At 51.9% G+C, this 25,334-nt stretch overlaps 10 protein-coding genes across 10 annotated transcripts; 5 read left to right on the top strand and 5 right to left on the bottom strand.

The window, feature by feature from the left end:
• Positions 1-1,273: 1,273 nt before the first annotated feature.
• CONPUDRAFT_53875 (uncharacterized protein) lies at positions 1,274-2,676 on the bottom strand (the record flags this gene model as incomplete). The annotated part of the gene is made up of 3 exons (XM_007769149.1): positions 1,274-2,019; positions 2,141-2,227; positions 2,418-2,676. 3 exons carry the CDS (start codon positions 2,674-2,676, stop codon positions 1,274-1,276), a joined length of 1,092 nt encoding a protein of 363 aa, XP_007767339.1.
• Positions 2,677-4,141: 1,465 nt separating this feature from the next.
• Positions 4,142-4,492, top strand: CONPUDRAFT_21544 (uncharacterized protein; the record flags this gene model as incomplete). Its single annotated transcript, XM_007769092.1, has 2 exons — positions 4,142-4,251; positions 4,384-4,492. Coding segments are annotated over 2 exons (219 nt in total), but the record flags the coding sequence as incomplete, so codon positions are not given.
• Positions 4,493-4,624: 132 nt separating this feature from the next.
• On the bottom strand, positions 4,625-6,410 carry CONPUDRAFT_136751 (uncharacterized protein). The gene is made up of 6 exons (XM_007769773.1): positions 5,882-6,410; positions 5,678-5,811; positions 5,515-5,617; positions 5,067-5,460; positions 4,933-5,008; positions 4,625-4,877 (listed from the first exon to the last, which is right to left on the bottom strand). Exons 1-6 carry the CDS (start codon positions 6,335-6,337, stop codon positions 4,814-4,816), a joined length of 1,227 nt encoding a protein of 408 aa, XP_007767963.1. The 5' UTR covers positions 6,338-6,410; the 3' UTR covers positions 4,625-4,813.
• Positions 6,411-6,539: 129 nt separating this feature from the next.
• Positions 6,540-8,231, top strand: CONPUDRAFT_136750 (uncharacterized protein). Its single transcript, XM_007769772.1, has 6 exons — positions 6,540-6,864; positions 6,927-6,977; positions 7,030-7,090; positions 7,146-7,469; positions 7,840-7,908; positions 7,992-8,231. Exons 1-4 carry the CDS (start codon positions 6,620-6,622, stop codon positions 7,191-7,193), a joined length of 405 nt encoding a protein of 134 aa, XP_007767962.1. The 5' UTR covers positions 6,540-6,619; the 3' UTR covers positions 7,194-7,469; positions 7,840-7,908; positions 7,992-8,231.
• A 5,901-nt stretch (positions 8,232-14,132) lies between these two features.
• On the top strand, positions 14,133-16,378 carry CONPUDRAFT_122883 (Nop domain-containing protein). Its single transcript, XM_007769771.1, has 10 exons — positions 14,133-14,507; positions 14,568-14,708; positions 14,758-14,859; positions 14,926-15,090; positions 15,148-15,288; positions 15,351-15,540; positions 15,594-15,726; positions 15,785-15,960; positions 16,016-16,129; positions 16,191-16,378. Exons 1-10 carry the CDS (start codon positions 14,139-14,141, stop codon positions 16,295-16,297), a joined length of 1,638 nt encoding a protein of 545 aa, XP_007767961.1. The 5' UTR covers positions 14,133-14,138; the 3' UTR covers positions 16,298-16,378.
• Positions 16,346-17,312, bottom strand: CONPUDRAFT_143678 (FeS cluster assembly scaffold IscU). Its single transcript, XM_007769770.1, has 4 exons — positions 17,171-17,312; positions 17,062-17,120; positions 16,783-16,997; positions 16,346-16,728 (listed from the first exon to the last, which is right to left on the bottom strand). The coding sequence occupies exons 1-4, from the start codon at positions 17,303-17,305 to the stop codon at positions 16,574-16,576; spliced, it is 564 nt and encodes a 187-aa protein (XP_007767960.1). The 5' UTR covers positions 17,306-17,312; the 3' UTR covers positions 16,346-16,573.
• Positions 17,313-18,556: 1,244 nt separating this feature from the next.
• On the bottom strand, positions 18,557-18,977 carry CONPUDRAFT_153099 (uncharacterized protein; the record flags this gene model as incomplete). The annotated part of the gene is made up of 5 exons (XM_007769769.1): positions 18,557-18,592; positions 18,645-18,680; positions 18,742-18,753; positions 18,814-18,898; positions 18,961-18,977. The coding sequence occupies 5 exons, from the start codon at positions 18,975-18,977 to the stop codon at positions 18,557-18,559; spliced, it is 186 nt and encodes a 61-aa protein (XP_007767959.1).
• A 349-nt stretch (positions 18,978-19,326) lies between these two features.
• CONPUDRAFT_89650 (uncharacterized protein) lies at positions 19,327-20,243 on the bottom strand (the record flags this gene model as incomplete). The annotated part of the gene is made up of 7 exons (XM_007769768.1): positions 19,327-19,400; positions 19,458-19,599; positions 19,653-19,698; positions 19,756-19,899; positions 19,957-20,015; positions 20,073-20,141; positions 20,196-20,243. The coding sequence occupies 7 exons, from the start codon at positions 20,241-20,243 to the stop codon at positions 19,327-19,329; spliced, it is 582 nt and encodes a 193-aa protein (XP_007767958.1).
• A 248-nt stretch (positions 20,244-20,491) lies between these two features.
• Positions 20,492-23,321, top strand: CONPUDRAFT_81749 (uncharacterized protein). Its single transcript, XM_007769446.1, has 9 exons — positions 20,492-20,579; positions 20,632-20,673; positions 20,723-20,767; positions 20,823-20,888; positions 20,939-21,075; positions 21,127-21,164; positions 21,220-21,262; positions 21,312-22,764; positions 22,817-23,321. Exons 1-9 carry the CDS (start codon positions 20,518-20,520, stop codon positions 23,217-23,219), a joined length of 2,289 nt encoding a protein of 762 aa, XP_007767636.1. The 5' UTR covers positions 20,492-20,517; the 3' UTR covers positions 23,220-23,321.
• A 420-nt stretch (positions 23,322-23,741) lies between these two features.
• On the top strand, positions 23,742-24,236 carry CONPUDRAFT_35387 (uncharacterized protein; the record flags this gene model as incomplete). The annotated part of the gene is made up of 1 exon (XM_007769110.1): positions 23,742-24,236. A coding segment is annotated over one exon (495 nt), but the record flags the coding sequence as incomplete, so codon positions are not given.
• Between the last annotated feature and the right edge of the window lie 1,098 nt (positions 24,237-25,334).

The raw sequence follows: 25,334 nt of genomic DNA, 5'->3' as shown, positions 1-25,334 counted from the left end.
ACGACGCTCCAAGGAACGCAAAGGCAAGACAGAAGAACCAGAAACAAGGCAAAGAAGGTGCATCCCCGTCACGACACGGAACGGAGAGGTCGATCGTACGACTTCTCCGCCGGCGCCGAGCGATGCTTTGGGTTTGCGCCACCATCGGATGCAGATCCACTTGGCCGATCGCGCTCTCTCTGTTATCCTGCGGTTGCGCGGAAGCAAATTTGTGCCATGGCCCTGCGCTCCTGTCTCATCTGCTTGCCGCTTGTGCGCAGCCACCGACGCCGCTTGTCGTTTTACATACAGGTTCATTAGGCAAGGACCCCGGACGCAACCGCCAGAAGCCACGCAGCTGTCAAGAGCTCAACAAGCGCGCCAGTCCAGCTTATGTTGGTTCAGTGCAGATCATATGATAGTAAGTTAGTTCGGCTTCGACCGGGGCGAGCGGTCAAAGATTCAAAGTCAACTCAATGGCAGCGTTAGCTTGGGTCACCTTGTCTCAGATAGATGACTGATATACAGATACGTTGGTCTATGGAAGTGGCGTCGAAGATGGCTGATAAAATGAGTTCACGAACGTGACCGTGCTAGTGTTGCGCCAATGTATCTCTGGTGTTTCCGTGTTCCAGATAACAGATGCTGTCCGATCAAACAAGCCTTGCCTGCTAACGCGAACGGCCAACGACACGAGGAGTACCACGGAGCACGAGGCGCACACCAATCGTGTCATCTGTCTTCTGTAGCAGTGAGTACCTCGCCAGGAGAAATGCTCAATCTAAAAGTCCACAGATAATAAAAACACACATGGATGCAACCAAATAATTCAAGTACAGACCACAAGAAGGCGAATGTGGTTTGGATATTTGGTGAATACACGAAGTACATACATACGATAGTAACGTCCTTTGGAGATCAGGAGTCCACAAATAGGTGCGAAGCAAAGCGAGCATCAAACTTCCAAGTCCATGAAACGCCGAAGGATGTTTTCGAGCTACTAGCATAGTGCGTAGTGCGAGATGGGAACCAACGGACTGGGGTAAGATGATGAATATGAGGGTGTGATCTTGGAAAGATGTTGAGGAACGAAAGAGGAGGATGCAATTAGGTGAAATTAAATGAGTGCGGTGGATGCAAAAGATGGTGGGATGCGCAAGCGCCGAATGATGTACACGTTATACTATGAGTCCAACTGATAATCTTCGAATCCAATCTAAATCCAGAATTTTTGCGATCGGCTGAGATGTTTGCACGTTCCTGCGTGGAATTGTACACCGCAAATGCGGGAGTCCTACAAAGGTAGGAGCTCGGAGTTCTTGTTTTCGTGCTCTACAGGCAAGACAATCCCGCTTGGGAGTAACTGGGCCGACACAAGACCATCCCCAGTCGTAGGCCGTGGAATAGAGAACGAGGGACGTGCACTAGGCGGCGCTGACACGGGTAGACCGGTAGTAGCCTCTTCGTCTTCAGTCATAAGCGCGACGCGTTCTTCATCACGGGCATTGGAACCATCGTCGCAGTCGTCGAGTTCATCATCAACCGCACGACGAGCGACTATGCTGAGGTAGACAAAGAGCGCTATACAGAGAGCAATACCACCAAAAGTCCAGTATTTTCCCCATCCATCGTCCTCGTCAGTTTCGGTATCCTTGGCATGTTCGCTGAACGAGCGGATACCAGCACCGATGTTTGTATGGACGATAACTTTGATCAGGGAGATGGCGGTACACGTGAAATATGTGCGGAATGTGAGTGTCGGTGCGGCAGCCAGAAGCGCGTTGAGGACGTTATAGGGGTAAGGCGCAAGGCGAACGAGGAAGAGCAATGAGGGTCGTTTCTCGACTGCACGGACCGCACGCGCAAGAGGGCGTGTGCAGGTAAGCCAGCGAGCGATTGATTCACGCAGGAATGCGCGAGAGAGACTGAAAACGACGATCGCACCCGTAAGGGCAGCGCAGTAGGAGAGGACGGCGCCAGTCCAGGCCCCGAAGGTGTAACCCGAGAGCGTAATCAGAGTTGAATAGAGCGGGAGTGGGGCTGTGAGATGCGCGACGGTTGGCATCATGCGTCGGCGGGCATAACGGGCGAGAAGCGTGGAATGTGAAACATATGGTTAGCATGGGCGGGGATCAACTAACTTTAGAACGGTGGTACGTACGGAATGTGGTGAGAAAGATAAGACAGAACAGTACGGCATGGCCATAATGTTCGTCCTTGCGCAGCCAATGACTAAGGTGATCAAGGCCTGTGTGTCCGCAGCAGGAAAAGAATGTGTTGAAGGCGGGCGACCGTGGCCGAATAGCAGGGGATTTGCACGTGCGAGGCGCAATTGCACCCACACAAAGATAGATCGAGGAGAGATAGAAGCACCCAGCGGAACATAGCGAAGTGAATGAGCTATCCGCTGTCCAATTAGGTACGACAACGCGACTCACCATCGAAGACCTCCGTTTTCCAGAATGCAATCGCGAGGACAAAGCCTAGCGAGGTGGCACCATAAGCTAAGATTGGACTCCACGTTTTGAGAAGGTTCCATATCCGCAGTCCGCGTGGGCGAACGTATGGCCGCGTTGAAGTAGAGAAGCGACGCGCTGAGGAAGACGATGGCACAGTCGAAAGGGGCGCGAATGCGCAGGGCGCTTGCGGGCGAGCACCAGATGGTAGGGCGAAGGCAGAGGCTGCCTTCTCGCTCATTGGGAGAGTTTGGGGTGTGAATGTGGGCGCCATTGGTATGATAAGATAATGGTAAACCGTCTAGTGAAAGAGGTAGGGGTAGAGGCGAATGGTTGCGAGAGGTGCGAGAGAGAGTGCGGTGGAAACCAGTCCAGGTGCAGGCCGTCTGAGCTGAAATGGCAGAGAGGCGAGAGAGAGAGACGACACGAAGACAGTCTGGCGGTCTGCGCGGGGTCGAAGAGAAAAGAGAAAGCGGTGCGACTAAGGAGAGACTTTAAGTAGATGGGTATGGATTAGGGTGAGCACTGGTGAAGCGGAAATCCTCAGGAGGCAGGGACAGGAAAATCTGTTCCGCTCCTGTATTTGGAGGTATGGTGTCCGGTTTTGGGGGGACGGCTATCTACCCTGCTGCTGCGGAGCAGCCACGTCCCGTCACACGCCACCGTACCGAGACTCCTCCGTCGCAACGGAGACATGGCAAACCAATCTTTTGCACCGCTCACAATGAAACATCCACGAACATGGCCTAGATCATCGCCATGGTAGGACTGGAGTCCCCTAACGATGACTTGAACGGCGCATGGGGAGGGTGAATATTGTCTTGTGCGGTCGCCACGTTGGTAAAGGTTACAGTAGGCACAAGGAACGTGTCCTTGCGGGACGAGGGAGTATGCGCCTGTCTTGGCTAGGGTCGGGTGATCGGGGCGGCTTTTTGACTGTCCAACTGAAAGCATGCGCCTGACCAGCACTTGATTCCGGATGTTCTTGAGCCTGAGTGCAGTATCATGCTGATCGTGCAATGCCAATATTAATCGGCGAACGTGCAGGGTCTATATCCAGTCGAAACAGCGCAGGGAGCCTGAGAGCGTGTGGAGCGGTGGCGGACCTACGTTTCTAGTGGGATAAGAGGCGATGTGGGGGAGCATGCATCATGATCAAGGGACATGTTCGGGCTGTTTATTCGAATGCATTTTGTTGTGGAAAGCAAAGTGCGAGTGGCCTAATCAAAACAAGAGTAGTGAGTTAGCCACCGCAAAGACTGTCATCGGAGGTGCGCGTGTCCACCTGACAAGCTTCTTTCAGTCTTCTGCACATTCTCACAAGCACTCGACAAACGTCACAGTCCTCACCTGTACCTGGACACATACCTTGCCTCGACTGCTCATCATTTCGTCTGGCTGGTTGCGGTCCAAAATCCCACTCATCACAGGAAAGCACACGCCGGGCCACCCCACCAGGCACCTGTTCTTGTGTAGAACAATCATCCAATTCTGAACCCACGACAACCTCGGTCTCTGGATCAAAATTTCTGCCAGTCTTGTTAGAGGCGTCGTCCACCAAAATGTCGAACACTGCACCTATCCGCCTACTCTCGACATCAGCACGCGCCGCACTGCGTGTATCCCGCACGAACGCGGTCTCTCGCATCCAGGCGCGCGCCAATACCACGAACGCGGGTCCTACTGCTCATGGTTCGCCACAGCGGTCAAGACATGGGGACTGGTATGCGGAGATGCTGCCCGGGATGGTTCCTGTAGCGCTGCTGGGATCGGCGGTATACCTCGTGAGTCTTTCGATCCTCCTTTTCCTTCCCGAGTTCTCTATTGTATCTACACCCCCGCTGCTGCGCGATTGCGCAGTTGCCTCCTGTCCGCACTGTTCTGTCCACCTGATGATGTTGACACGATCGTTATGACAATGACAGGGTTTGCATCTGCTTCAGTCAAGTCTTGCTCATGAGAGATACCTTGATGAAGCCAACGCACGTGTACGGGAACTCGAGCAGCAGGTCGATGTGCTTCTGGCTGAGCGTGTTAATGGCCACTCAAGCTCAAACAATACATCAGCGGCCTCTCCTAATAAATCTTCCGGGTCGTGGTGGCCGTTGGGCAAATAGACCGCTACACGATATCTTGGGAGTTGTCCATGGGCGTCAGTCAATTCATCATTCTTTTGTTCTTGCAACACGTTTTGATGAAGGGAAAGCATGCATTTATGATAGAGGATTCTTCTGAGCGCTAAGGAACATAATAAATGAATAGGTATGCTATATGAAAGCGAATGGACAGCAGGTATGAGGAAGTCCAGATGACTAGGCCAATATATGAAGGTACGATACACCACCCCGATCAAAGGAGAATGGAATGGCGAGCACGTCTCATGTCGAACTTTGAGTGTTCTTTACGAGACTCGCACGATGCTTATCGTATACTTTGAGCGAGCTGTAATATCAACCCTTCAGTCGTTTGGAAAAATGCGACAAGCGTGGGTCCTTACCTAAGAATGCCGGCGCTGAGGCCAGTAATCGATTTGACGGTATCTGACCAGCGGCGGATACGAAACAAGTCATAGGCTGCAGCAAAGCATTACGTCAATCCTCGATGCCAATAGTAAAGACCGGCAAAACCCACAAACGAAGATGAGATCCATAATGAGCTTCCACCGCGATACCTCAAGCCAGTAGGTCTTCTTCTGCAGCCTCGCAAGCTCGCGAGAATCGATGCGAGTGTTCCGGGGCTGCGACTTGGCTGTCGCACCCGCAAACGCCTCGTGATATGCCCGGTTCTCGACTTCGCGCTGAAGGCCGCCCACGACGGCGCGTTCCACACCGTTCTCGACGAGTCCGGCAAGCGTGCTAAAGAACCAACACCAGTCCGCTAGGCGCCCCGCGCGCTCGCCAAATCGGGCGCCAAGGAGACCCATACGAGAGAGCGTGTAGAGGTCGTCGGATAGCCCGTTGATAAGTTCGAGCAGGACGGGGGGTGGGGCGGACAGGAGGGCTTGTAGGAAGGGATGGGAGATAATCTGGGTGCCGGTATTCTTGATTGGTGCCGGCAAGGATGCCGCCGAGGGCCCAACGTGTGGTTCTATGGACGATGCGGAGGAGGTGAAAGGGACGGGTTTTTGAGCTGCGAGGACTTGGGAAAGGGGCGACATCCAGTTGAAAAGGATGAGCATTTTCCTGACATTAGAAACGCATTTAACACCAAAAAGAGTTCATGAACCAGCATCATGAGCTCACCGACAGAGAGAGAAATGGTTACGAGCAGTAGTGAGCCTGCGTACGAGCTCTGAGGACCACACGCCCTTGCCAGAACGGAAGAGGAGCTTCGTGTGCAGAAGCAAGTAAACTCGTATTGAGTATTGCATTAATTTCTAATGAAGAGCAACGTTGGCTTCAGTAACAGTTTCTCAATGCTAAAACCACGCGAGATGAGGAACATACGAATGCTTTATCGCGCCCGTTGCTGGTAACGAGCATCTCTCGCCAAACGTCATGGTGCGACACGCGCCGCTCAGCTGCCTTTGCTCGTTCCTGCTCGCTGATCTGTACGTCCTCCTCAGCGTCCACGTCATCCTCGCTCTCCTCTTCTGCCTTCTCCTGGGGCTTCTCGCGCTGGGTCTCATGTTCATGGCTGCGTTCCGCAGAATGTCCGTGATGGTCCTCAAATACGCTAGCGGACATGTCGAGATCGTCGGTGTCAAAGCGCACATGGTGTGTATTTGAAGCGTTGGAGGTACGTGGTGTGCGAGGCGGATGTGCTGAGAGGGGGTTCATCTGGAATCCGGAGGTGTCGAACGGGGGTGGTGCATAGAAGGGGGCGTTCATGGGGTCGTTGAGCGACGACGATGATGGCAACTGGTCATCCGCCTCGTTGTTCGGAAATGAGATAGACGACATTGATTTGAAGCAATTGGCGAAAAGAGAGATGTCAGCGCCGTGGACCGCAGTGGGGGAGGTGTAAGCTGTAGACTGTATGCGCGTGTAATGTAAACTGGCGCGCGTCCGTGTCGAATACGGCCACGCTACCAGTAAACACGCGACAACCCAGTTCCTACTCCGAGTGCTCGTTGCCCCAACCTAATCTTCATCGTCTCGCAAGAGTAAACCTGTTTGCTGAAATCAATTCTTGGTCCATCTCAACTCTTCGACGTCTCGACTTCAACGTTAGCATCAGCCCTGATGGTTTCTCTGGCACCCATTGCCCTTGGCTCCCGTTCACCACCACCTCGATCTGAGGCAGCCTCACCTCATCCACCTCGGCCCACATTCGACAATGAGCTTCTCCGAGCATACATTAAGAAACTCATACAGACAACATTACTGCATGCTTCGTGGACGCCTGAGCGAGATCAGGTCAAAGCATGGATGAAGGAAATAGGCGAGCGCGTGAAGGAACGCATGCTCGAGATACAGCCCAACGGCTTGTAAGTCCAAATCACCCACAACCTCAGCGCCTTGCATATCAACGTACTTACTCGTCAAATAGCAAGTACATGGTGCTGGTGCAAATAAACGAGAACCGAGGACAGGGTGGCCGGTAATTATGGTTGCAGCAACTGTGAATTGCCCTACTGAACTCGATCGATCAGTGCTGACATGGTCTCACACTGGGAGGATGGCGATGTTTGTGTCAACGAGCTATTCTGGAATGTATGTACTCTCGAGGACCTGCGCGGTATTCTAGATGTGTTAATCTTACTTCCAGGAATCTCTGATATGCACCTGCATTGCCCTTGCCATCCGCACGGCATGACTTCATCCTATCTTCATTCCTACCGCAATACGACACACCTTTGATCTCGTTCGCCCCTGCGCGCATATACCCAGGACGCTCACCCATATGCACCCGGAATCACGCATGATTTAATACGCTATTGCAGCATAGTGCTATAAATCTTACTATATTGGATCTTTATCTCACCACGTTCATCTATAGAAGACGGTTCTACCCTTGAACGACCTTTGAAGGTGTTTGGGTTACCCCGGTCTTGGGGCTACCAACGTTTCCGAATGACCCTCAGAACGTGTGGTAAGTGCTGTAGCGATGTTAACCTCAGTGGCATTTTGTTAGGATCAAGGTCTTTGCTATTGCGAGACTGTTCTTGTGGATGAGTCAACACCACGGGGGTGCACTATTTGCTTCTCTTCGTCTCTGCAAAACCTCGGTGTCAACCCTTTCGTTATCGATTGCTTGTTTCATCGCCTACAAAGCTGTTCCACACGCTTCGAAATGCTGATAAAATCTTCCTCGGCGACGTTATTGCTTGCTTACATGTTGTAGCAGGCTATCCTTCCCATGCGTGGTGTTTCATGTTTCAACGCTTTGCCATTGGTGCGGTACCCTCGTCTTTGATGGCTACATTATCAGTTTCTTTTCCAGTTCATGCACCTTTCATCAGGTCTACCACTAAGCCACGAATCCGCGGGGCCTCCACGCTGTCTGCCACGAGCATTGGATGGATCAGGTCGTGCGTTGATCGCTCGCTGCGTACGAACATCCGCGGGCCTTAGTGAAATCTCATTTTTCTTCGGCCCTTTCGGCTGGAACTAGGTGCTCTCAAGGTTAACGATCAATTCACGGGTGTCGTGTCCATTAACTCGCGTTCCTCGGAGTCGTCTTCGTCCCATGGAGCTTGAAGTGGCCCTTTCTCACCCGGCTACTGTACCCTCGTGGGTACTGACGGCCTCTCACGAGAGATTTGGCTTGCCAGTTGTCGCAACTGCGATTGAAAGGTGTTTCATTTCCTGCATCTTGTCTCCTGGATTATGATCTGGACACTGCAAAAATCCCACCATGTGTATACATGAGAGTTTCGGCCAATGAAGTGACTCGAAGTGTTTTGATCCTGACCTCACTCACCCTCGATGCCCCTAATATCTCGGCTTCCCTCCACGGTCTGTATCGCGTACTCCATGCACAACTGCGTCGACTAGGCGGTCTGTGGGTTCGGTTCAGGCATCACCATCTGCTATTGCAACACAGGCATTACGTGGAGCTCTGCGTTACTCCGATTCATCAGGACTTTCGGTCGGGTTATTTACCTGGGGCCGTGTCTTTTACTCCATTGGTCTACTTTTCTACTGTCGACATCTACTGTCGGACGAAGTTGCATATTAGCTTCTGGGCTTGACCGCCGGCGGGCGGCATCATTACTCACATGCTTCTCCTTGCCGCTCGTCGCACGGAACAATCCGCTCGGTCTTAGCGGACGAAGATTGCCAGCACCTCTGGATTACACTCGCCTCAGCGAGCGGTAGCACCATCCTAGGTCCTCTCAATCCGGCCTTTTTGTTGACTGAATGTGGCATTGAAAAAGACTGGCAACGTTCTGAAATGGAGCGCTTCAGCACCGTTCACACCGTGGCGCATTTCAACCCGCCCTCAATTATAACGTTCCACTAACCAACAAGCCTCTAGGCTCACTTAAGGTCAGTGTATCATCCGGTAACAAACTTTATCTTCCAGCCGTTTTCCATGGTCTCCTTTCTTGGTTCGACTGCAGAATTCCACACAACAGTACTAGTCATGATATTCTATTCTCAATGGTTGTGATTTAATGATTATTACCCCCTTACTTCTCACTCATTTGCCCGCTCAGAACTGCCGCCATGCTAGCATGCGCTCGATGTGGACGTTGACTCCTTTTTGTAACCGAACCAACGGCGCTATCCGCAAAGCTAGTGAAAGGATATAGAATAACTCGAGAGGGCTTCTAGGATATTCCGGCGCCGATTCGCGGGCAATGGCTGAAAACGTATGCGGCGGTATTGGGCTGTAGAGACGCTCGCTACTTATCGCGTATGTTGAACGGTAAAAAGATGACCAGCGACGGATTGATCACGCAGGAAAAATCATTCTTTTGTTCATCTGGCCTGAACTCGTTGGCTTCTTTGTTTGGCGCCACCGACGACCAATCAAATTTTCCTCCGTCCGCATGCTTGCCACCCGTTCCGTTGCCCTTCATTAAACAAGAGGCAGCAGGCATAAGCCAGTCTCGCTTATTCGAGGGTTGTGTTCGGGAATGAACACTGGATGCTATCGATGGCCTTGATTTATTCGGTGTCAAGGCAGCTAAGGACCAACATTTTGGGACGCTCAAACTTGCTGTTTACAGGTGTTGTAGGGCACTCTACGATGCTAAGGACAAACGCCGCTGTCAGTCAGCGCGATGAGTGATTGCTTTACGGATGCAGCCTCGCATTGACGGCGGACAAATTTACTTCCGCTTGTTTGTATGGTCCAGCACGCCCTCCGCAACCTAACCTTGTGCCAAAGTCAGTACTCGTTAAGCGAACATGCCACGGCGCGGAGCAAATAGCACGAATGTATCAATACCTATCAGTGGTTCTCTCCCAGCCTCTTTTGCCGTCACAAGTTGTCGTGATGTTGACGAGCCAATGCACCTACAAGAGGAAAACGGAACAATTATAGATCAACATTTGTTATCTCCCGGCAAAGTGCGAGCCGTTGAATTCAGACCACCTTGGACGATCTGGGGCATACTGTATACCGGTGCCAACGCAAGCAGTGGTGATCCATTCATGCTAGAGTGGGTGTTGCGAGCGTTTGCAATGAACAAATTAGACAGGTCAGAGGATCATGTCCGGCAAATCCAAGCTGCGTTCCGCTGATCCTTCCACGAGATAGCTTTCATTGCTCATCTCATTTGGAAGTATCGGTCTAGATGGTAAGAATGAAACCACGTTGAAATCGAAACGACACTTGCGCAAGAAGGAAATAATTGGTCCAGAGCATACCTAATGTAGACACAATGCGACTTCCGGCTGTGAAGTAAGCTACGTAGGCAGGTGAAATGGAAAACACCGTGATGCATGCGGCCCAAAGCACAATGGAGAGGCGAGGAGCCAGTGATAAGGAACATGCTGAGCACAAGAGGGCGCTGTTTCCGCAATGTCAAGCTCCATCACTGAGGTGTACCATAAACTTGATGTTCATCTGTATTGATTCATCCGTCTGGTTCATCTGTCTTGGACTGGAAGAAAACACGACACGGTGGAGGAGAGTATACCGGAGATACCCCATCGCGTTCATCATGCGTCGCAGATCCACTCAGGGGCCTCATGCACGCGTCCGTAGCTCCCCACCTGAAACTCAGCGAATTTGCTTGCGTACAAGATCAGAACACAAACCTTCCTCCAACTCAGATCGCGGTGGGAGTTTCGGGCACACGTTATCGATTGGGCCTGGGTTTCGTGCCACACATGGCATGAACGATCAGCTTCCATGAGTGGGGTGCCATTTCAGGTACTATATGGTTTTCAACAATGCTATATCGTGCACGATCGTGTTCTGGCAAGAGAAGCAGCGGGGTAGCGGGAGCGTGTATGCGTCGGCTTCTTGCGCGTCTCAGTTCCTCAGCACAGAAGCCAGGCCGCGGGAGACTTGCGAAGCAAAACAAGGTTGGATGACGGAGAAGTGCGCCAGTAGACGTATCGTCGGTTCTTCTCGTTCTCGCGAAGATGTGAAGTCCGATCGTTAGACTCGGCTTCTGAGGTACACCATGGGGTTTCTGGAAGCTGAGGGTGGATAGTCGACGTTGATGCATGATGCCAGATCGCAGATGTCATGGTAAGCCCAAAGCAGCGGTGAGCCCTTGTTCGCTAGTGCTAGAGTAATGTTATCCCATGCCAGTCGCTCATGTGCCATCCTATGATGCACCCCGTAATGGTGACAAGATAAGGAATTGTTCGCATCTCCCGTTCTCCATGCCGTGCCGTGCGTCCAAGCTCGCGGGTATAGGGGCTACATGTCCAGTGCTAGAAAGCTAGAAAACGTCACTACTGATACAGTCTACCTGATGGACGAAGCATAGCTAGCTACCACGGCGTCGAATCGTCCATTGAGAACCACAGCAAGGCCCAGAAGTCACAGCAAAGCTTCGCTGGCTTCGCCACCGACTCGTTTTGTTCATCTAGTGTAGATCCAGCAGAAACGGGACCTGGACTGGTGGATAAGCAGTGCGGTATAACTAACCAGCACGTGCGGAAAGCAAAGCAAACTGGTTCATCTACAGAATGAACGGTAGCAGGGGTCCTTCCGAATGCACGCCAGGGCCCGCGCATCAAGAATGACTGTCCGCTGAGGAGACGCTGTGCTATCGGGGATCGGACTTTACCTTTAACAGCCTTATGCTTGCGTTGTAGCATCAAAACTAGGTTTACCCATTGCGCGTAAGAGTCCCCAGAATCGGTCCCGAGGAGTGTACTACGGGCGACGGTGCATTTTCTCTGGCGCGTACGGTGGCCGTCCTCCTAGGGCGACTGAGGCGCGGGCGGCCATGCACCATACTCCGAACGCCAGTATCGATTAGGGCATAGCCAACGCGAATTTAGAGCAGTCCATTCGAACACCGCGAGGCTGGCTCTGATCCTGTGGACGCAAATAGCAGCGGTGAGGGCAGCGTGGGTTCAATCTAGAGAAAATGAGATTGGACGTAATGATGTTCCCATAACCTGAGCGCCAAGCTAGTTTGTTCATGTTGTCCTTGACTGGGAAGGTACCAACCGCCGCTTACGGTAAGCATACAGCTTTCGGAGGCTTCCAGAGCAACATGGACGAATGGAGATCGACTCGTGGCATTGGGCTGGCAGACATGACGTCTGATACGCATAGAGTTCGTAGGCGGCGCGAAAGCAGATAACGCGGCGAGCAGGTAACATTGCATTGAGCATTGCATTGTTTCAACGGAGGAAAAAGAGGGTGGCCGTGTGACGAGCTTTCTGTTCACCCGCGATTTCATTTGCGCAAGAGACAAGGTTTGGACGGGCATGGGGCCATGAAGTTTTATGGTTCTGAGCGCCTAAACCGATTCAGTCTCGCGATTCCGCGCCATACCTACACATCAGCAGAGAGCTTGAGGATCGCCGAGTGAGGTGCTGGGAGTAAGCACTAATGATAGACCAGCGCCACAAAGCTGGCTGGAAGCTGAGAATACTGTCGGGTAAAGCTTCTCATGCTTCTCCGAGGGGCTCCTTCTATAACCTGTTGACCGCACAAACCACGAGTCTGAATCTTGTCCTAATAGCTAACGCACCATATGATATTGACCTATACATGTGCAAGCCAGCGCATCCATCTGGTACACAAGTTGTATGGGGCCATGTGATCACCGCCAATGCGTCATCGAGTCATAGGGCTCAGTACGTTGGACTACGAAAGACTAGGAGGGAGTATATTCAGAGTACTCTGGAAAGTCTCGAAGGGTTCAAGAAGTCAGCGGAGTCTAAACGAGTGTATATTGGGAGAGACAGGGAGAGACACTATGTACGTACTGTATGTAAAACAACCGGAATCTAAGGTTAGGGTTAGCGCAGTCAAAGATCAAAAAGAGAGGCCTGCCTAGCCAGAGTGGCCGTGGCAGGACAGGAAAATATTGAGACGGTGCATGAGCCGAAGCCCATACAAACTGCAGATACCCTCTGTGTGGACAGGGTCGCCGTGCTATGGAAGGTCCCCACAGCCCACAGACTCAAGTCCGTGAAGGAGCCGGTGCCATCAAGGTAAGTATGAGGAATTCAGCACGTCGACCGAGTGCTTATATACCTTCGCCATCACGCGCACGGACCAGGCTGAAGCGAAGTGCTACGCGGATGTCTGACTACATCCATCAGGGGTAATTATAATTGCTCGCACATGCGCTAAGATATCTCACTAGGCATCTCCTTGAGCGTGTTTGCCACCAACATCTACCTATGGTGGCCTGAACTATTATCTGGCATCTGTATAGTTCTTCCACCCTTCCAAGAAGGGACTTATGATCCGGGCATCATGAATCGGTGGTAAGTTTTGAACTCACTAAGTTGTCGGAGTCCCAGACCGTTCTGCCAGCCAGTACTACCGGTTATTTCCATCTGACGTGTTTCAAGGTTATAATAATCTCAAGCTCGGTCGCATGATCATCAGAGGGTTATCATCCTTTTGGACATCATTATCCCTTCTGCTCGGGTCGACCGCGATGACTCCTGGCACGGGCATGTATCAGACGAGCTGTCCTCGTCTCAGTTCGGCGGTTTGGTCCACCCTACCACCTCATCTTTCGATCGCAGGCCCGGTATGGCACTGGGTTGGTCAAGTTGCTGTTTACCTCTCACCAAGTTTTCTCATGCTCGCCCTTGTCCTCCTCAAGCGATTATTGACCGAAGAGGTATCCTTTAAACCAAATTTTATAGCAGCCAAATACTGTAGTTGGCGAGTCAGAACCTTGTTTGCCGTACTAAGAGTTGTTCACGGGTCTTTCTGGACAATACACGGTAAATTTGTACCACGGCAGATATTTGCAGACCTCAGGCGAGGCTTTACCCTCGCCAGCCCTCGCCCTCCCTCTAGCACGTCTATGATGTTCTTTTAGCCTTTAGTTTTATCTTTAGTTCCCCATTTGCAAAGGTCATCATGGGGTACGTTCAGATTGAAACCGTTGATGCGCGCTGAAGTTGCAAGCCTTACCAATGACCTTGGCCTCAATGGTAAACAGTCAAATATTCGTGAAGAACGTCCCTAGGACAATCAGTTTCTTGGCAGCAAATGTCTTCGCAGTGTAATTTCAAGTTGATTTCAAGCCCCTGAGCCGAGACTGATAATAACAACCTTCTTGCCATAAGCAGTAGGAACGCGCTTCACTGCATACTGAGCGCGAGGCACCTGTCTTGTCATCTGCATTCACCTAGGCTAATAAGCAACATGAGCGGTCTCGCTGACGAACTCCTTGCCGACCTTGATGGTCTTTCTGAAGGCGAGAACGAGTACAACGAAGAAGAACCCGCGAACGACTCTCAAGCCTCGACAAGCGCTGTTACGAACGGAACTACAACCGCGCGGAAACGCAAGGCAGAAGGAGATGCAGACATGTCAGACGACGACGAGCAGGCGGAAGAAGAGGCAGAGGCGGCAGAGGAAGGTGCAACTGGAGGACTTGTTCTGGAAGGAGGGACAAAGCCTGCCGAGGAACTGGACGCTGAAGACGTACAGCAAATGGACCTCTTAGCTGTTGAAGATGTGGGGTCAATCGCGAAGCTGGAGGGAAGCAAACGAATGACTGAGATTCTGAAGGTCCGTTTCGTGATATGATTCGCCTCGACTGAACTTTTGACCTAGGACAAATGCTTGTAGGACATCGAGAAGTACCAAGCAAATCCTAGTACTCCAGAAGCGATGTCGCTTCCTGCGCATCTCAACCCCGAATACAACGTGATTGTCCAAGCAAACAACTTATCGGTAGATGTTGACAACGAGATTCTAGTTGTGCACAAGGTCAGGCTTTCGTGTTCTCAGACAGCCAGGGTATTAAGACTCGCTGTAGTTCATTCGTGACCATTACGCACTAAAGTTCCCTGAGCTTGAGCAACTCGTTGCGGACCCCGCAATGTATATCAAAGCCGTTCGCGCCCTTGCCAATAGCGAAGTAAGTTGTTCATCGACTTTGTCCGGTCCTTAAGCTTACACACACACAAAAACACAAAAACTCAAGGACCCAACGAAAGTCGACTTGAGCAATGTACTGCCCGGCGCTGTCGTCATGAGTGTCCTCATTACAGCAACAACGACCGCTGGAAAACCGCTCCCAAACTCGCAATGGCTGGCGGTTGAGCGCGCTTGTAACCTCGCGGATAGATTGGAGGAGGCACGGAAAAAGGTTAGTTAAACATCTTCAATTAGGCTTTACATGCTAATTTATCGACTCGCCTTTTAGATATTCATGTACGTCAGCTCGAGAATGAATGTACTTGCACCCAACCTATCTGCTATCGTTGGTACTACAACAGCCGCCAAACTCCTCGGTGTTGCAGGCGGCCTTGGCTCTCTCGCCAAAATGCCTGCATGTAATGTACATGTAAGTGATCAAACCCCATTTTCGACCTATTCTCGCTCTGTCGCTAACCAGGTGGGTACCAGCTTCTCGGTGCCCAAAGGAAAGTCGCTCTCGGCTTCTCAGTAGCAACGCAAAAGAAACACACGGGCTTCGTGTTCCAGTCCGACCTGATTCAGCAAACCCCATCCGAGTATCAGCTCAAAGTACAACGGACCGTTGGCGCAAAAAGTGTGCTTGCTGCACGCATGGATCTGGAGCGGACACGAAAAGATGGTACCCAATGTTGTCCCTGGTATATGGATTCGCATTAAATGGAGTTCTCACAGGTTCATACGGTGCCGACCTGCGAGAAAAGATCGAGAAGCACATCGACAGACTCGCAGCACCTCCGCCCGCCAAAATTGTCAAACCTCTCCCCGTTCCCAATGATGGACCGAAGAAACGACGCGGTGGTAAACGGTTGGTTTATTTCCCGCCCATAATATACAGTCTTTTTGAGATCTTTGTCTAATAATAGTGCTCGGAAGGCCAAGGAGGCGTATGCTCAGACGGAGCTCCGGAAATTGCAAAATCGGATGGCCTTCGGCGAGGCGGAAGAAGAGGTTGGCGCATTTGACGAGACCAAGGGGCTGGGTATGATTGGTGTGGGCACTGGCAAAGTCCGCGCTGGGATGGGCGACGCAAAGAGCAAAGGTACGCAGAGCCTCTACTCCGGGAGCTAATGCGGATATCTCATTATTTTCTTCAGCCAAACTTTCAAAAGCCAACAAGCTTCGGACGGCGGCGCTCGCCCGTGCGGCTCAGAGCAACGGAGGATCAAGTTCGGGTACCGCAACCTCCCTCACTGTTACCCCCGTTCAAGGTCAGTATAAAATCAATATCAGATGTCTTAGCATTTCTTAATCCCTATCTTGGATCTACAGGCTTTGAGCTCACAAACCGGTCAGCGGCTGCTCAGCGAGTCAAGGAAGCCAATGACCGTTGGTTCGCATCTGGAACCTTTTCGTTTGTGGGACAGAAAGGCGCATAGGACTCGCACATGATGATGTTTAGCAACCATATATTCTAGCTAGTTTTTGGAACGTCTATTGGGTGTCGAAATCGTATATGCATATGCAGTGTATTGTTGCAGCATGGTAATACAAGGGAGGCACGTCGCACTCCCGTAAAAGATGTTTTGAATAATAAGATATGTGGAATGCTAAAAAGGACTAAGAACATGATGCATGATGCAGTGAATGCCACTAGTGAGGTCTATACTGCCGCGAGGGAGAGTGTAGATAGACCACCATTACACGACGTCTATTTATGCCTGCCCTGGGTGAGCAGTGGCGACAGTTTCACCGGTGGCGACACTCTGAGTAACATCGATGAATCCTGCGGCTTTCTTCGGATCTGCCATGGAGTCACGCTTCGACTTGTAATCCCGGATCGCCGATCGAATAGCATCCTCCGCAAGCACTAAACACACGCATTAATCATACTGGCATGCACGAACACAGGAAGGCGGCTTACTGGAGCAGTGGAGCTTGACAGGTGGAAGGCAAAGTTCCTTAGCGATTTCGGTGTTCTTGATTTTGCCTGCCTCATCCAGAGAGAGGCCTTTTACCCGCTCCGTCATGTATGAGCTGGAAGCAATGGCGCTACCACAGCCAAAGGTCTTGAACTTGACGTCGCTGATAATACCCTTCTCGTCCACCCGAATCTGGAGCTTCATAACGTCTCCGCAACTGTACAAATTGAGCAAAATTAGTAAAACGAGAGAAAAGTTGATGACGATGGCAATGGACGTACGCAGGTGCACCGACGAGGCCGGTTCCGACGTCAAAGTCGTCCTTAGGCAGGGAGCCCACCTGCAGGTACATTAGAAGGGTTTTCTGAATGTATTTTGAAAGAAACGCACATTCCGTGGGCTCTCGTAGTGTGAGATAACCTTTTCATGGTACCCCCGCGCAAGTACTGGCCGCAAGCTGATGTTGGCAGCACGGGCAGTAGCAGCAGACTTGAGGACAGAATTTGTGAGTGCTGAACGGAACATGGTGGACGATGTGAGAGAGCAAGGGGTAGCGGGGAGCGTAATTTCGCCTTACGGGCCGTCGGAGTTCTAAAACGTACGTCACACACGCAACTCGCCGGCGCAGGACATCTTATCTGACAAACATGCTGACCAACTCTGACGCATTATCAGATAAAGATGATCCCATTCTGCTGCCGGCCGCCTCGTCTCGGCTTAACCAATCGTGACAGCTGAAACGCTGAAGCTTGAAGCATGAAGCGTTGAAACATGATTGGCAAGATGATTGGAGCTTGCTGATCTGCTATGAGTTTCCGACTAACAGTCATCTTTCCTGGCAACCGACACCCAATGGCGCAAGATGTTCCCGAAAGTTTGAGAGTTACTGTAACATTTCGACCCCGACTCTTCGCGATAGGATGCCCAAATGGTAACGGTCTGCGAGTCTAACACACGTGTTAGAATGTACATTGCAGTTTCTTGTGTTCCCACCAGTTGTCCGCCACTGTAAGCTCAGAGAGGGGTTTCTCGAGGGTAGACACCCGCCTCTGGGGTTCGGTTCGCAGAGATGGGGGATCTAACTTACGGCTGGAATGCTATAGCATGACCCACAATGCAATTGTTCGTTTGCCTGTGATCCTCATACGGAAACACAAGGCTGCCCAAGAAGCACGATGAAGGCCACTGGCCAGTCAGAGTTCGACCCTACGAGTCAGAACCCAGAGTCCTTTTAAGCGATATTGGACCCAAGGAAATGCATGCTGTGCTAGCATGTTGAAACAATATATACCTCGCGACAAGACTGCACTGAACTACCTAAGCGGCAGGCATTCGCAACTGTTCGGGATGCCAGCAATATGGGGAGCGGAATGTACACGCAAGTTGGAGAATTGTCGTCCTTGAATATTAACCGCCACGAGCTGATTTTAGTAAACCCACGAACCATATAGATGGTGGAGCGTCCGATGGTTGCAGATTTGCCCTATCATGAGCTATGGCTCTGACATGTAGGCGGAAGATATGGCAGCCAGCAAGACTTGGTCGGGTTTGTAAGGTGAAATTGCCGCCACAAGCCTCAAGGAGTCACACAAGAGCAAGGTATAGTGTTTTTGCAACCTTTTATTTTGCCTCTGGAGTCATGTGCATACGATGCATAGGTGATGCGTATGAAAGGATAAGTGATACAGGGGCTGCATATATGCGTCGCGCAGAGCTGGCCTTCGTCACTCTATGCGGAAAGAGGGGACGCGCAGGCACCCATAAGGTTGGGCGCTCTCATGATGATGCCTTCTGCTCCTCACGGGCTTTCCTCTGTATAACAAAGTAAGTTTCGGGCTGAAGTTGCAGGGCGTAGCGCACGCACCGAACCAACAAGAGCGTGGAGAGAGTTACGGCGGAACTGTTTCGAAACCAGGGGTTAATTCCTCCCATACACCAGCGGGACATCAGGGCTAACAGACCTTGGGGTCAACCTATGAATTAACGACTCATTGATCAGCTCATGAGAACAGCAATATAAACGAGTTACTCACACCCTTGAGCGAACGCGTCCGGTTGGACTTGGGCTTTTTGATGCCGTTACGGTGGGCCTTACGGTTCTGGTTGTGGTTGGTATGGCTAGCAAAGTCGCCCTCTGTCAATACGCCTTGCTCAGAGCGTGTTCTTCCATAATTACGCACTTCTTTGACTTGGCCATGGCGTCGACGGAGCTTGGTCTTGAGGATGCGGACTGATTGCACAAGCGCGCTCGGGTGCGATGGATGAGTGGACAGATTAGGAAATGTGGCTGAAGAACTGCAAAGTTTGGGGACTCTAATAATCGGAGTTTGCCGAATAGTCCTTCAAGCAATATCCAGTCCTTCGAGCAAAGCATATGTGCATTATTCCAAATGTCTGTGACTCTGAGGGATTGTCCTTTCAGGTGGCCATTGCGATACATCATAACAGCCGAGCATACAACATATTCAAAGGAAACTACGAGGGTGTAATGATCTCGCTCATAAACGTCCTTTCGCCTCAACGCAATGATGAAATCATGATGTGCATCATCTCCTGGCCCTATCGTTTCCTTCGTACCACCTCTTGGTCATTTTAACGCTCTCCTGCGCCAAAGCAAACACTGTACCTCATCGTCAGCACGAGAAAGAACATCCCATGTGACCAGAATGCTGCTTACATTCCCGTTCAGCGCCATCAAGGCCCTCGCGGAACGACAGGGCACTGTCTCCCGATATTGAGGAGCCACCGCCTCCTGAGCCTCCGAGGGCGGCAAAATGTTGAGCTTGGTCTATAACTTCGACTAAGCGCCCTTTAAACGCCTGGTATTCCACTTCATATGAGCCTTGACGCTGTAACGCACGAGTATGCACACCTTGATGAGAAGTTCGGACATCTCATTTGCTTGTTCGTCACTAAGTCTGGAGGCGGACAAGATGAGGCGATTGAAACTTTGGGATGCTACAGGGACGACTTACATGTCCATGATCATCTTTCCGAAGCCATACCAGTGACCGCCTTGGCCCACAAGACCGGACAACTTGACGCTCTTCGGCTCAGCATTAAGGGCGTTGCGCACACGAGCCCCAAAGGGTTGTGGTATACTGAAGTCCGCCCAGTCCCTGTGTTAAATGAAAGGTAGGTGAAGCCTACTCATAGGTCGTCGCAGGAATGCGTACGAGTAGAGCAATATGTAGGCTAGCCAGATAGGGATTGGTGCCTTTGAGAGAGCTTTGATCTCGAAGATACTTCAGTCAGTCTAACGGTGTTGTGAGGGCTCGCTAAGTGCCCATACATCACGCTCATTCCCGCCTCCGAGATGACCCATGTCTGGGATGTCTAGTTTGAACGTGCATTGAATCTTCTGTTGAGGTTGGCACGTCAGAGGAAGGTTCTGTCACATTGTGGGTGGTATTGCCTGGTTTTCAGCAAGGATAGCATCGATGGAGAAGTAGTCGTTGTCCATGAAACTGACGACCAAACACGCGTCGGACGTGTCTCGCGAGCTGCAAATGGATGACCGCTGATTGGGTGGACTTGACCAAACCTTAACCCCACATTGGGGTTGACGATGCTTCTCAACCACACTGCCGAGGCCCCGAAGGCCGAACAACGATTGACGGCCTCGGCCGAACGCACCACCTCTCCGCACCTTTATTAAAGGTTGCATTGCAGTGAGCGCAACATCACCCAGTTCCTCTCAGCTCCCTTTCTCTCTCTCTTCTACCTCAGCACACAGCATGCCTGCTCCTGTTTCTGGCCCACGCACCCTTTACGACAAGATCTGGGACGATCACGTCGTGTAGGTGTATTCCTGGTCGCGATAAGCATGCCTTCTGACTGATGCGGTCCAGCGACGTCAATGACCAAGGATTGACTCTCCTCTACATTGATCGGTGAGCTCGCCTCCCTGATCATGCGAAACTTCGCTAATCACTCCCTCAGTCACCTTGTGCACGAGGTGACGAGCCCTCAGGCCTTCGAAGGACTGTATGTGGATTGTGTTAGTGGTCTTCCGAGGCTTCACGTTGACGTCGTTATACAGGAGGAATGCAGAGCGTGCTGTTCGTCGTCCCGATTGCACCCTCGCCACAGTAGATCATAACGTTCCGTAAGTATAAAACCACCCAGCCTTGTTATCGTTTTCTCAATACGCTGCAGTACCCACTCGCGGAAAAACTTCAAGGCGATTGATAGTTTTGTGGACGAGCCGGATTCTCGAGCACAGTGCATTGCCCTGGAAGATAATGTTAAGGAGTTTGGTTTGACATACTTTGGCTTAACCGACAGGCGGCAGGGTAAGGGCTTATAGTGCTTGATCTAATGGGATGTTTCTAACGATATTCAAGGCATTGTTCACATCATCGGTCCTGAACAAGGATTTACAGTGAGTCCCTAACAAGGCGATCAGTTGGCTATGCAGCGCTAATTATACCTTTTAGCTTCCCGGAACGACCGTGGTTTGCGGTGATTCGCATACCTCAAGTTAGTTTAGCTCCTATATTTGCAGATCAACAACTAACATCATAAACAGCCCACGGTGCTTTTGGCTCTCTTGCCTTCGGTATTGGTACTTCCGAAGTCGAACATGTTCTTGCAACCCAGACGCTTCTGCAGAAGAAGGGCAAGAACATGCGGATCAGCGTTGATGGTCAGTTGGCTGAAGGTGTCACATCCAAGGATGTTATCCTCCATATCATCGGTCTCATTGGCACTGCCGGAGGCACCGGTTGTGTCATCGAGTATGCCGGCTCTGTATTCCGCGGTTTCAGCATGGAGGCACGCATGAGTGTCTGTAACATGAGTATTGAAGCCGGTGCTCGTGCTGGCATGGTCGCTCCCGACGATATCACCTTTGCATACCTCAAGAACCGACCACTTGCCCCGAAGGGCGAGGCTTGGGATCGTGCAGAGGCCTATTGGCGCAGTCTGAAGAGTGACGAGGGAGCTAAATGGGATGCCGAGATTAATATCAAGGCTGAGGACATCCCACCCACCGTCACCTGGGGGACCTCTCCTCAGGATGTCGCCCCCATCACTGGCGTTGTTCCCGATCCTACCATCATCACCGACGCCACCAAGCGCTCGTCTATCGAGCGTGCCCTCTCTTACATGGGTCTCCAGCCTGGCACAAAGATGGAAGACATCTCTCTTGACAAGGTTTTCATTGGATCGTGCACTAACAGTCGCATTGAGGACCTGCGTTCTGCTGTCCGAGTCATCCTTGCTATGGGCCCAGACGCAAAGGTGGTGCCGACTGTCCAGGCTATGGTCGTCCCGGGCTCTGGTCTCATCAAACAGCAGGCCGAGGTCGAAGGTCTAGACGCCGTTTTCAAGCGCGCTGGATTTGACTGGCGCGAGGCTGGCTGTTCCATGTGCCTAGGCATGAACCCTGATCAGCTTTCGCATGGCGAACGGTGCGCAAGTACCAGTAACCGAAACTTTGAGGGTCGTCAAGGTGCAGGTGGACGCACACACCTCGTCAGCCCTGCGATGGCCGCCGCCGCCGCCATGACAGGCAAGCTGACCGACGTCCGAAAGCTTCTGAATGCCGACGCCGACGCCAAGATCGCCGCTGGCCCAAAACTCAAGCTTGCCAGTGCATTTGATTTCCTGACGGACCCCGTTCTTCCTGCCCCCAAGCCCCAGACGCTGTCCCACGCTCAAAACGCGTCCGATTCTGCATCACTGCCTCCTGCTACGGCACCCTCTGCTGTTGCTCCGTTTGTCATTGTGAAGGGCATCGCTGCTCCTCTGCACGTTGAGAACGTCGATACGGACAAGATCATTCCTAAGCAGTTCTTGAAGACCTTGAAGCGGAATGGTCTCGCGGACGCCCTGTTTTATGAGCTTCGTACTGACACGAAAACGGGCAAGAAGACTGACTTCGTACTAAACCGCGAGCCCTACACCCAGGCCAAGATCCTCGTCTGCACGGGGAACAACTTTGGCTGCGGTAGCTCCCGTGAGCATGCTGCCTGGAGTCTGTGAGTTTACGTCTTTATCTTCTGGTGGCGCTACTAAAGTGTGCGCTTATAGTAACGATTTCGGAATCCGCACCGTGATTGCGCCTAGCTTTGGTGAAATATTCCAGAACAACGCCATGCAGAACGGCATGTTACCTGTCCAGGTGCCTGTGGGAGATGCAAAGGACTTGGCTTCAGATGCCGAAGCTGGGCTTGAGCTGGAGGTTGACCTCGAGAAGATGGAAGTCCGCCGCTTGAACGGCAAGCCTCCAGTGCCGTTCATGGTTAACCCCTTCCGCCGGCATTGTTTGCTCAATGGTTTGGATGATATTGCGCTGACTCTGCAGAAAGACGAGTCCATCGTCTCCTTTGAGCAGCGTCGGAGTGGTGCCTGGCCATGGCTGGATGGTCTAGGCTACAAAGGTGGCAAGATACCCGTCGCGCCTGCCAAGGTATCCAAAAAAATGGATTGGTAAAGACGGCGACGCAGCTGTATCATATTGTTGTATTAGTGGTACATGTTTTTTGTATAATAGAACAAGATCCTCTGGAGCTAGGTCAAGTCAATCGCCAATAATGACGTGAAAACAGTATGGGCGTGGAAAGGCGTGCGATCTGGTTCCGCGAGAGAGAAGGTGATTGACATTAGCCGTGGCGTCGGTTGTCATTTCAATTCCATATGAACGGGGCATTGTCTCGTTCGTCTATAACTACCACGTCGCAGTCACTGCTCCTCACCATCATTCCCCATCGTTAACGCTAACGGTGCTAACCCTCACTTCGTCCTCGTCATGCCAGCACCGACCAATCTCACCAAGACAAAGTCTCCCGAAGCCCCCAGTAAACCGAAATCGCCCACTCATGCGCAGTCGCTCAAGCCGGTACCTCCTCCTATCAAAACAAGAAGTTCAAAGGAGAAGGGGAAAGAGGGGAAAGAGCAGCAGGCCCCTAGTCGTCCCTCTCAGCAGCGACAACAGCGACAACAAGAATACCAGTTCCCAAAGCAGGGCCAGACTAGCTCGTCACAGATCTACTCCAAGAAACAGCCCAGTCGCTCAAGCAAGCCCATTATTAATTGGCTGCAACGCAAACTCGCTGGTACCGTCCGCCAACGGCGTATATCAGACGGCTCATCATCTCTGTATGATAGAGGCCGTATGAACGGAGCGGCTTCTACCCCTCGCTCTGGCCGTTCTGGCAGTCGGCCTAGTACGCACTGGGGGACTGTCCCAGGCCCCTCGCGTAACGGAAGCCGAGGGCATAGGGCTAATCCATCGATTCCTCCACGACGGACTATATCGCTCAATGGAGGAGATTTTGATGATGGGCTCATTCATTCTGACGATGAAGACGAAGGATCCATCGCACGCTCTGCATGGTCGCCTGCTACTGGGCGGGAAGCGGACGAAGACGCCTCCCTGAGGCCGCTACCTCCCAGTGCCCCGCCCTCGCCTTCACATTCTCACTCTTCCTCATCGTATCTTTCCAACCCTCACACATTCAGAAGCATGGCAGCGAGTACTAAGCCAACGACAGTTCTCAGCGTTGATCTGGCACCCGCGGGAATAGGCCATATCGCACAGGTGCCTCTGACCCCTGTTTCACAGACGGCACGCTTTGCCCATGGGCGCAATCCATCGACGGGCACCAATGGTGGTCTCCTGAGCAGTGCCGCCTCCATGACGTTTTCGGCGCTTCCGCCGTCTCCTCAGTCGTCGTCCCGCCCCTCGTCAGTGCAGCAAGCGACTGGTGCTACGTCATCAAACATGATGGGCCTACAAGCTCCTCAACACACTTCTCATCATCCGCGGAACAATCCCCGCCCCTCATCACCACCGCTTGACAACGCGTCGATGCTCACTCTGGCTTCCTCAGCGTATGCTATTTCGGGCTCTCGGCCAGCTATGGGATCTGTCGCATCGACATCGCTATTCCCGCATGGTGCCACTGATTCCATTTCGCAGCACGGTGGCGGCAGTTTCACAGGGGATCTCGAAGGGAGATCCAGCCACTTCATGCTCGGCGACGATGATAGGCTGGATGGAGAACGCGATGGCGATGCCAGCATGCGTGCATTGCGCCCTAGGAGCTCGAGGAGGGGCAGCTGGGGCAGCGAAGTCAGTGGATGGAGCGCGAGAGTGTTAATGGGCGTTACGGATGGCAACAAGAGCTTATACACAAGCCACAGCATGAAAACAAGCGAGCCATCCGGGGTCGACGGGGACGACTCGGGATCGGAGTCATCTGAACACGGGACTACCGACGAAACGCAGTCTACCATAGATCGCAGGGATGACGAAGAGCTGCATGCGTTGCCCTACATAGAGCCGAGCACTGCAAAACATGATGACAAGGTTCTTGATACGCCAGTCCAGGACTGTCATGTCAAACTCAAGGACGAGGACCCTACTACGGCGGAGCAATCCTCCGTTTCGATCCATGGACCTCCCACTCCCTCTGTTGCTGAGGGAAAGAACGATGAGTAATATATGCCTCAGCTAATGTTCGTTTTATGATTTCCCCCCTCAATCCTGGAGTTGACTTCGGTCTCATTGTTTTCTTTGGCTGTCAGGCACCACAAACAGCATACA

This window comes from Coniophora puteana (genome assembly GCF_000271625.1).
Source record: "Coniophora puteana RWD-64-598 SS2 unplaced genomic scaffold CONPUscaffold_5, whole genome shotgun sequence".
Taxonomy (NCBI): domain Eukaryota; kingdom Fungi; phylum Basidiomycota; class Agaricomycetes; order Boletales; family Coniophoraceae; genus Coniophora; species Coniophora puteana.
The sequence above is the reverse complement of the archived record's forward strand: the minus strand, read 5'-3'. Positions and strand labels throughout refer to the sequence as shown.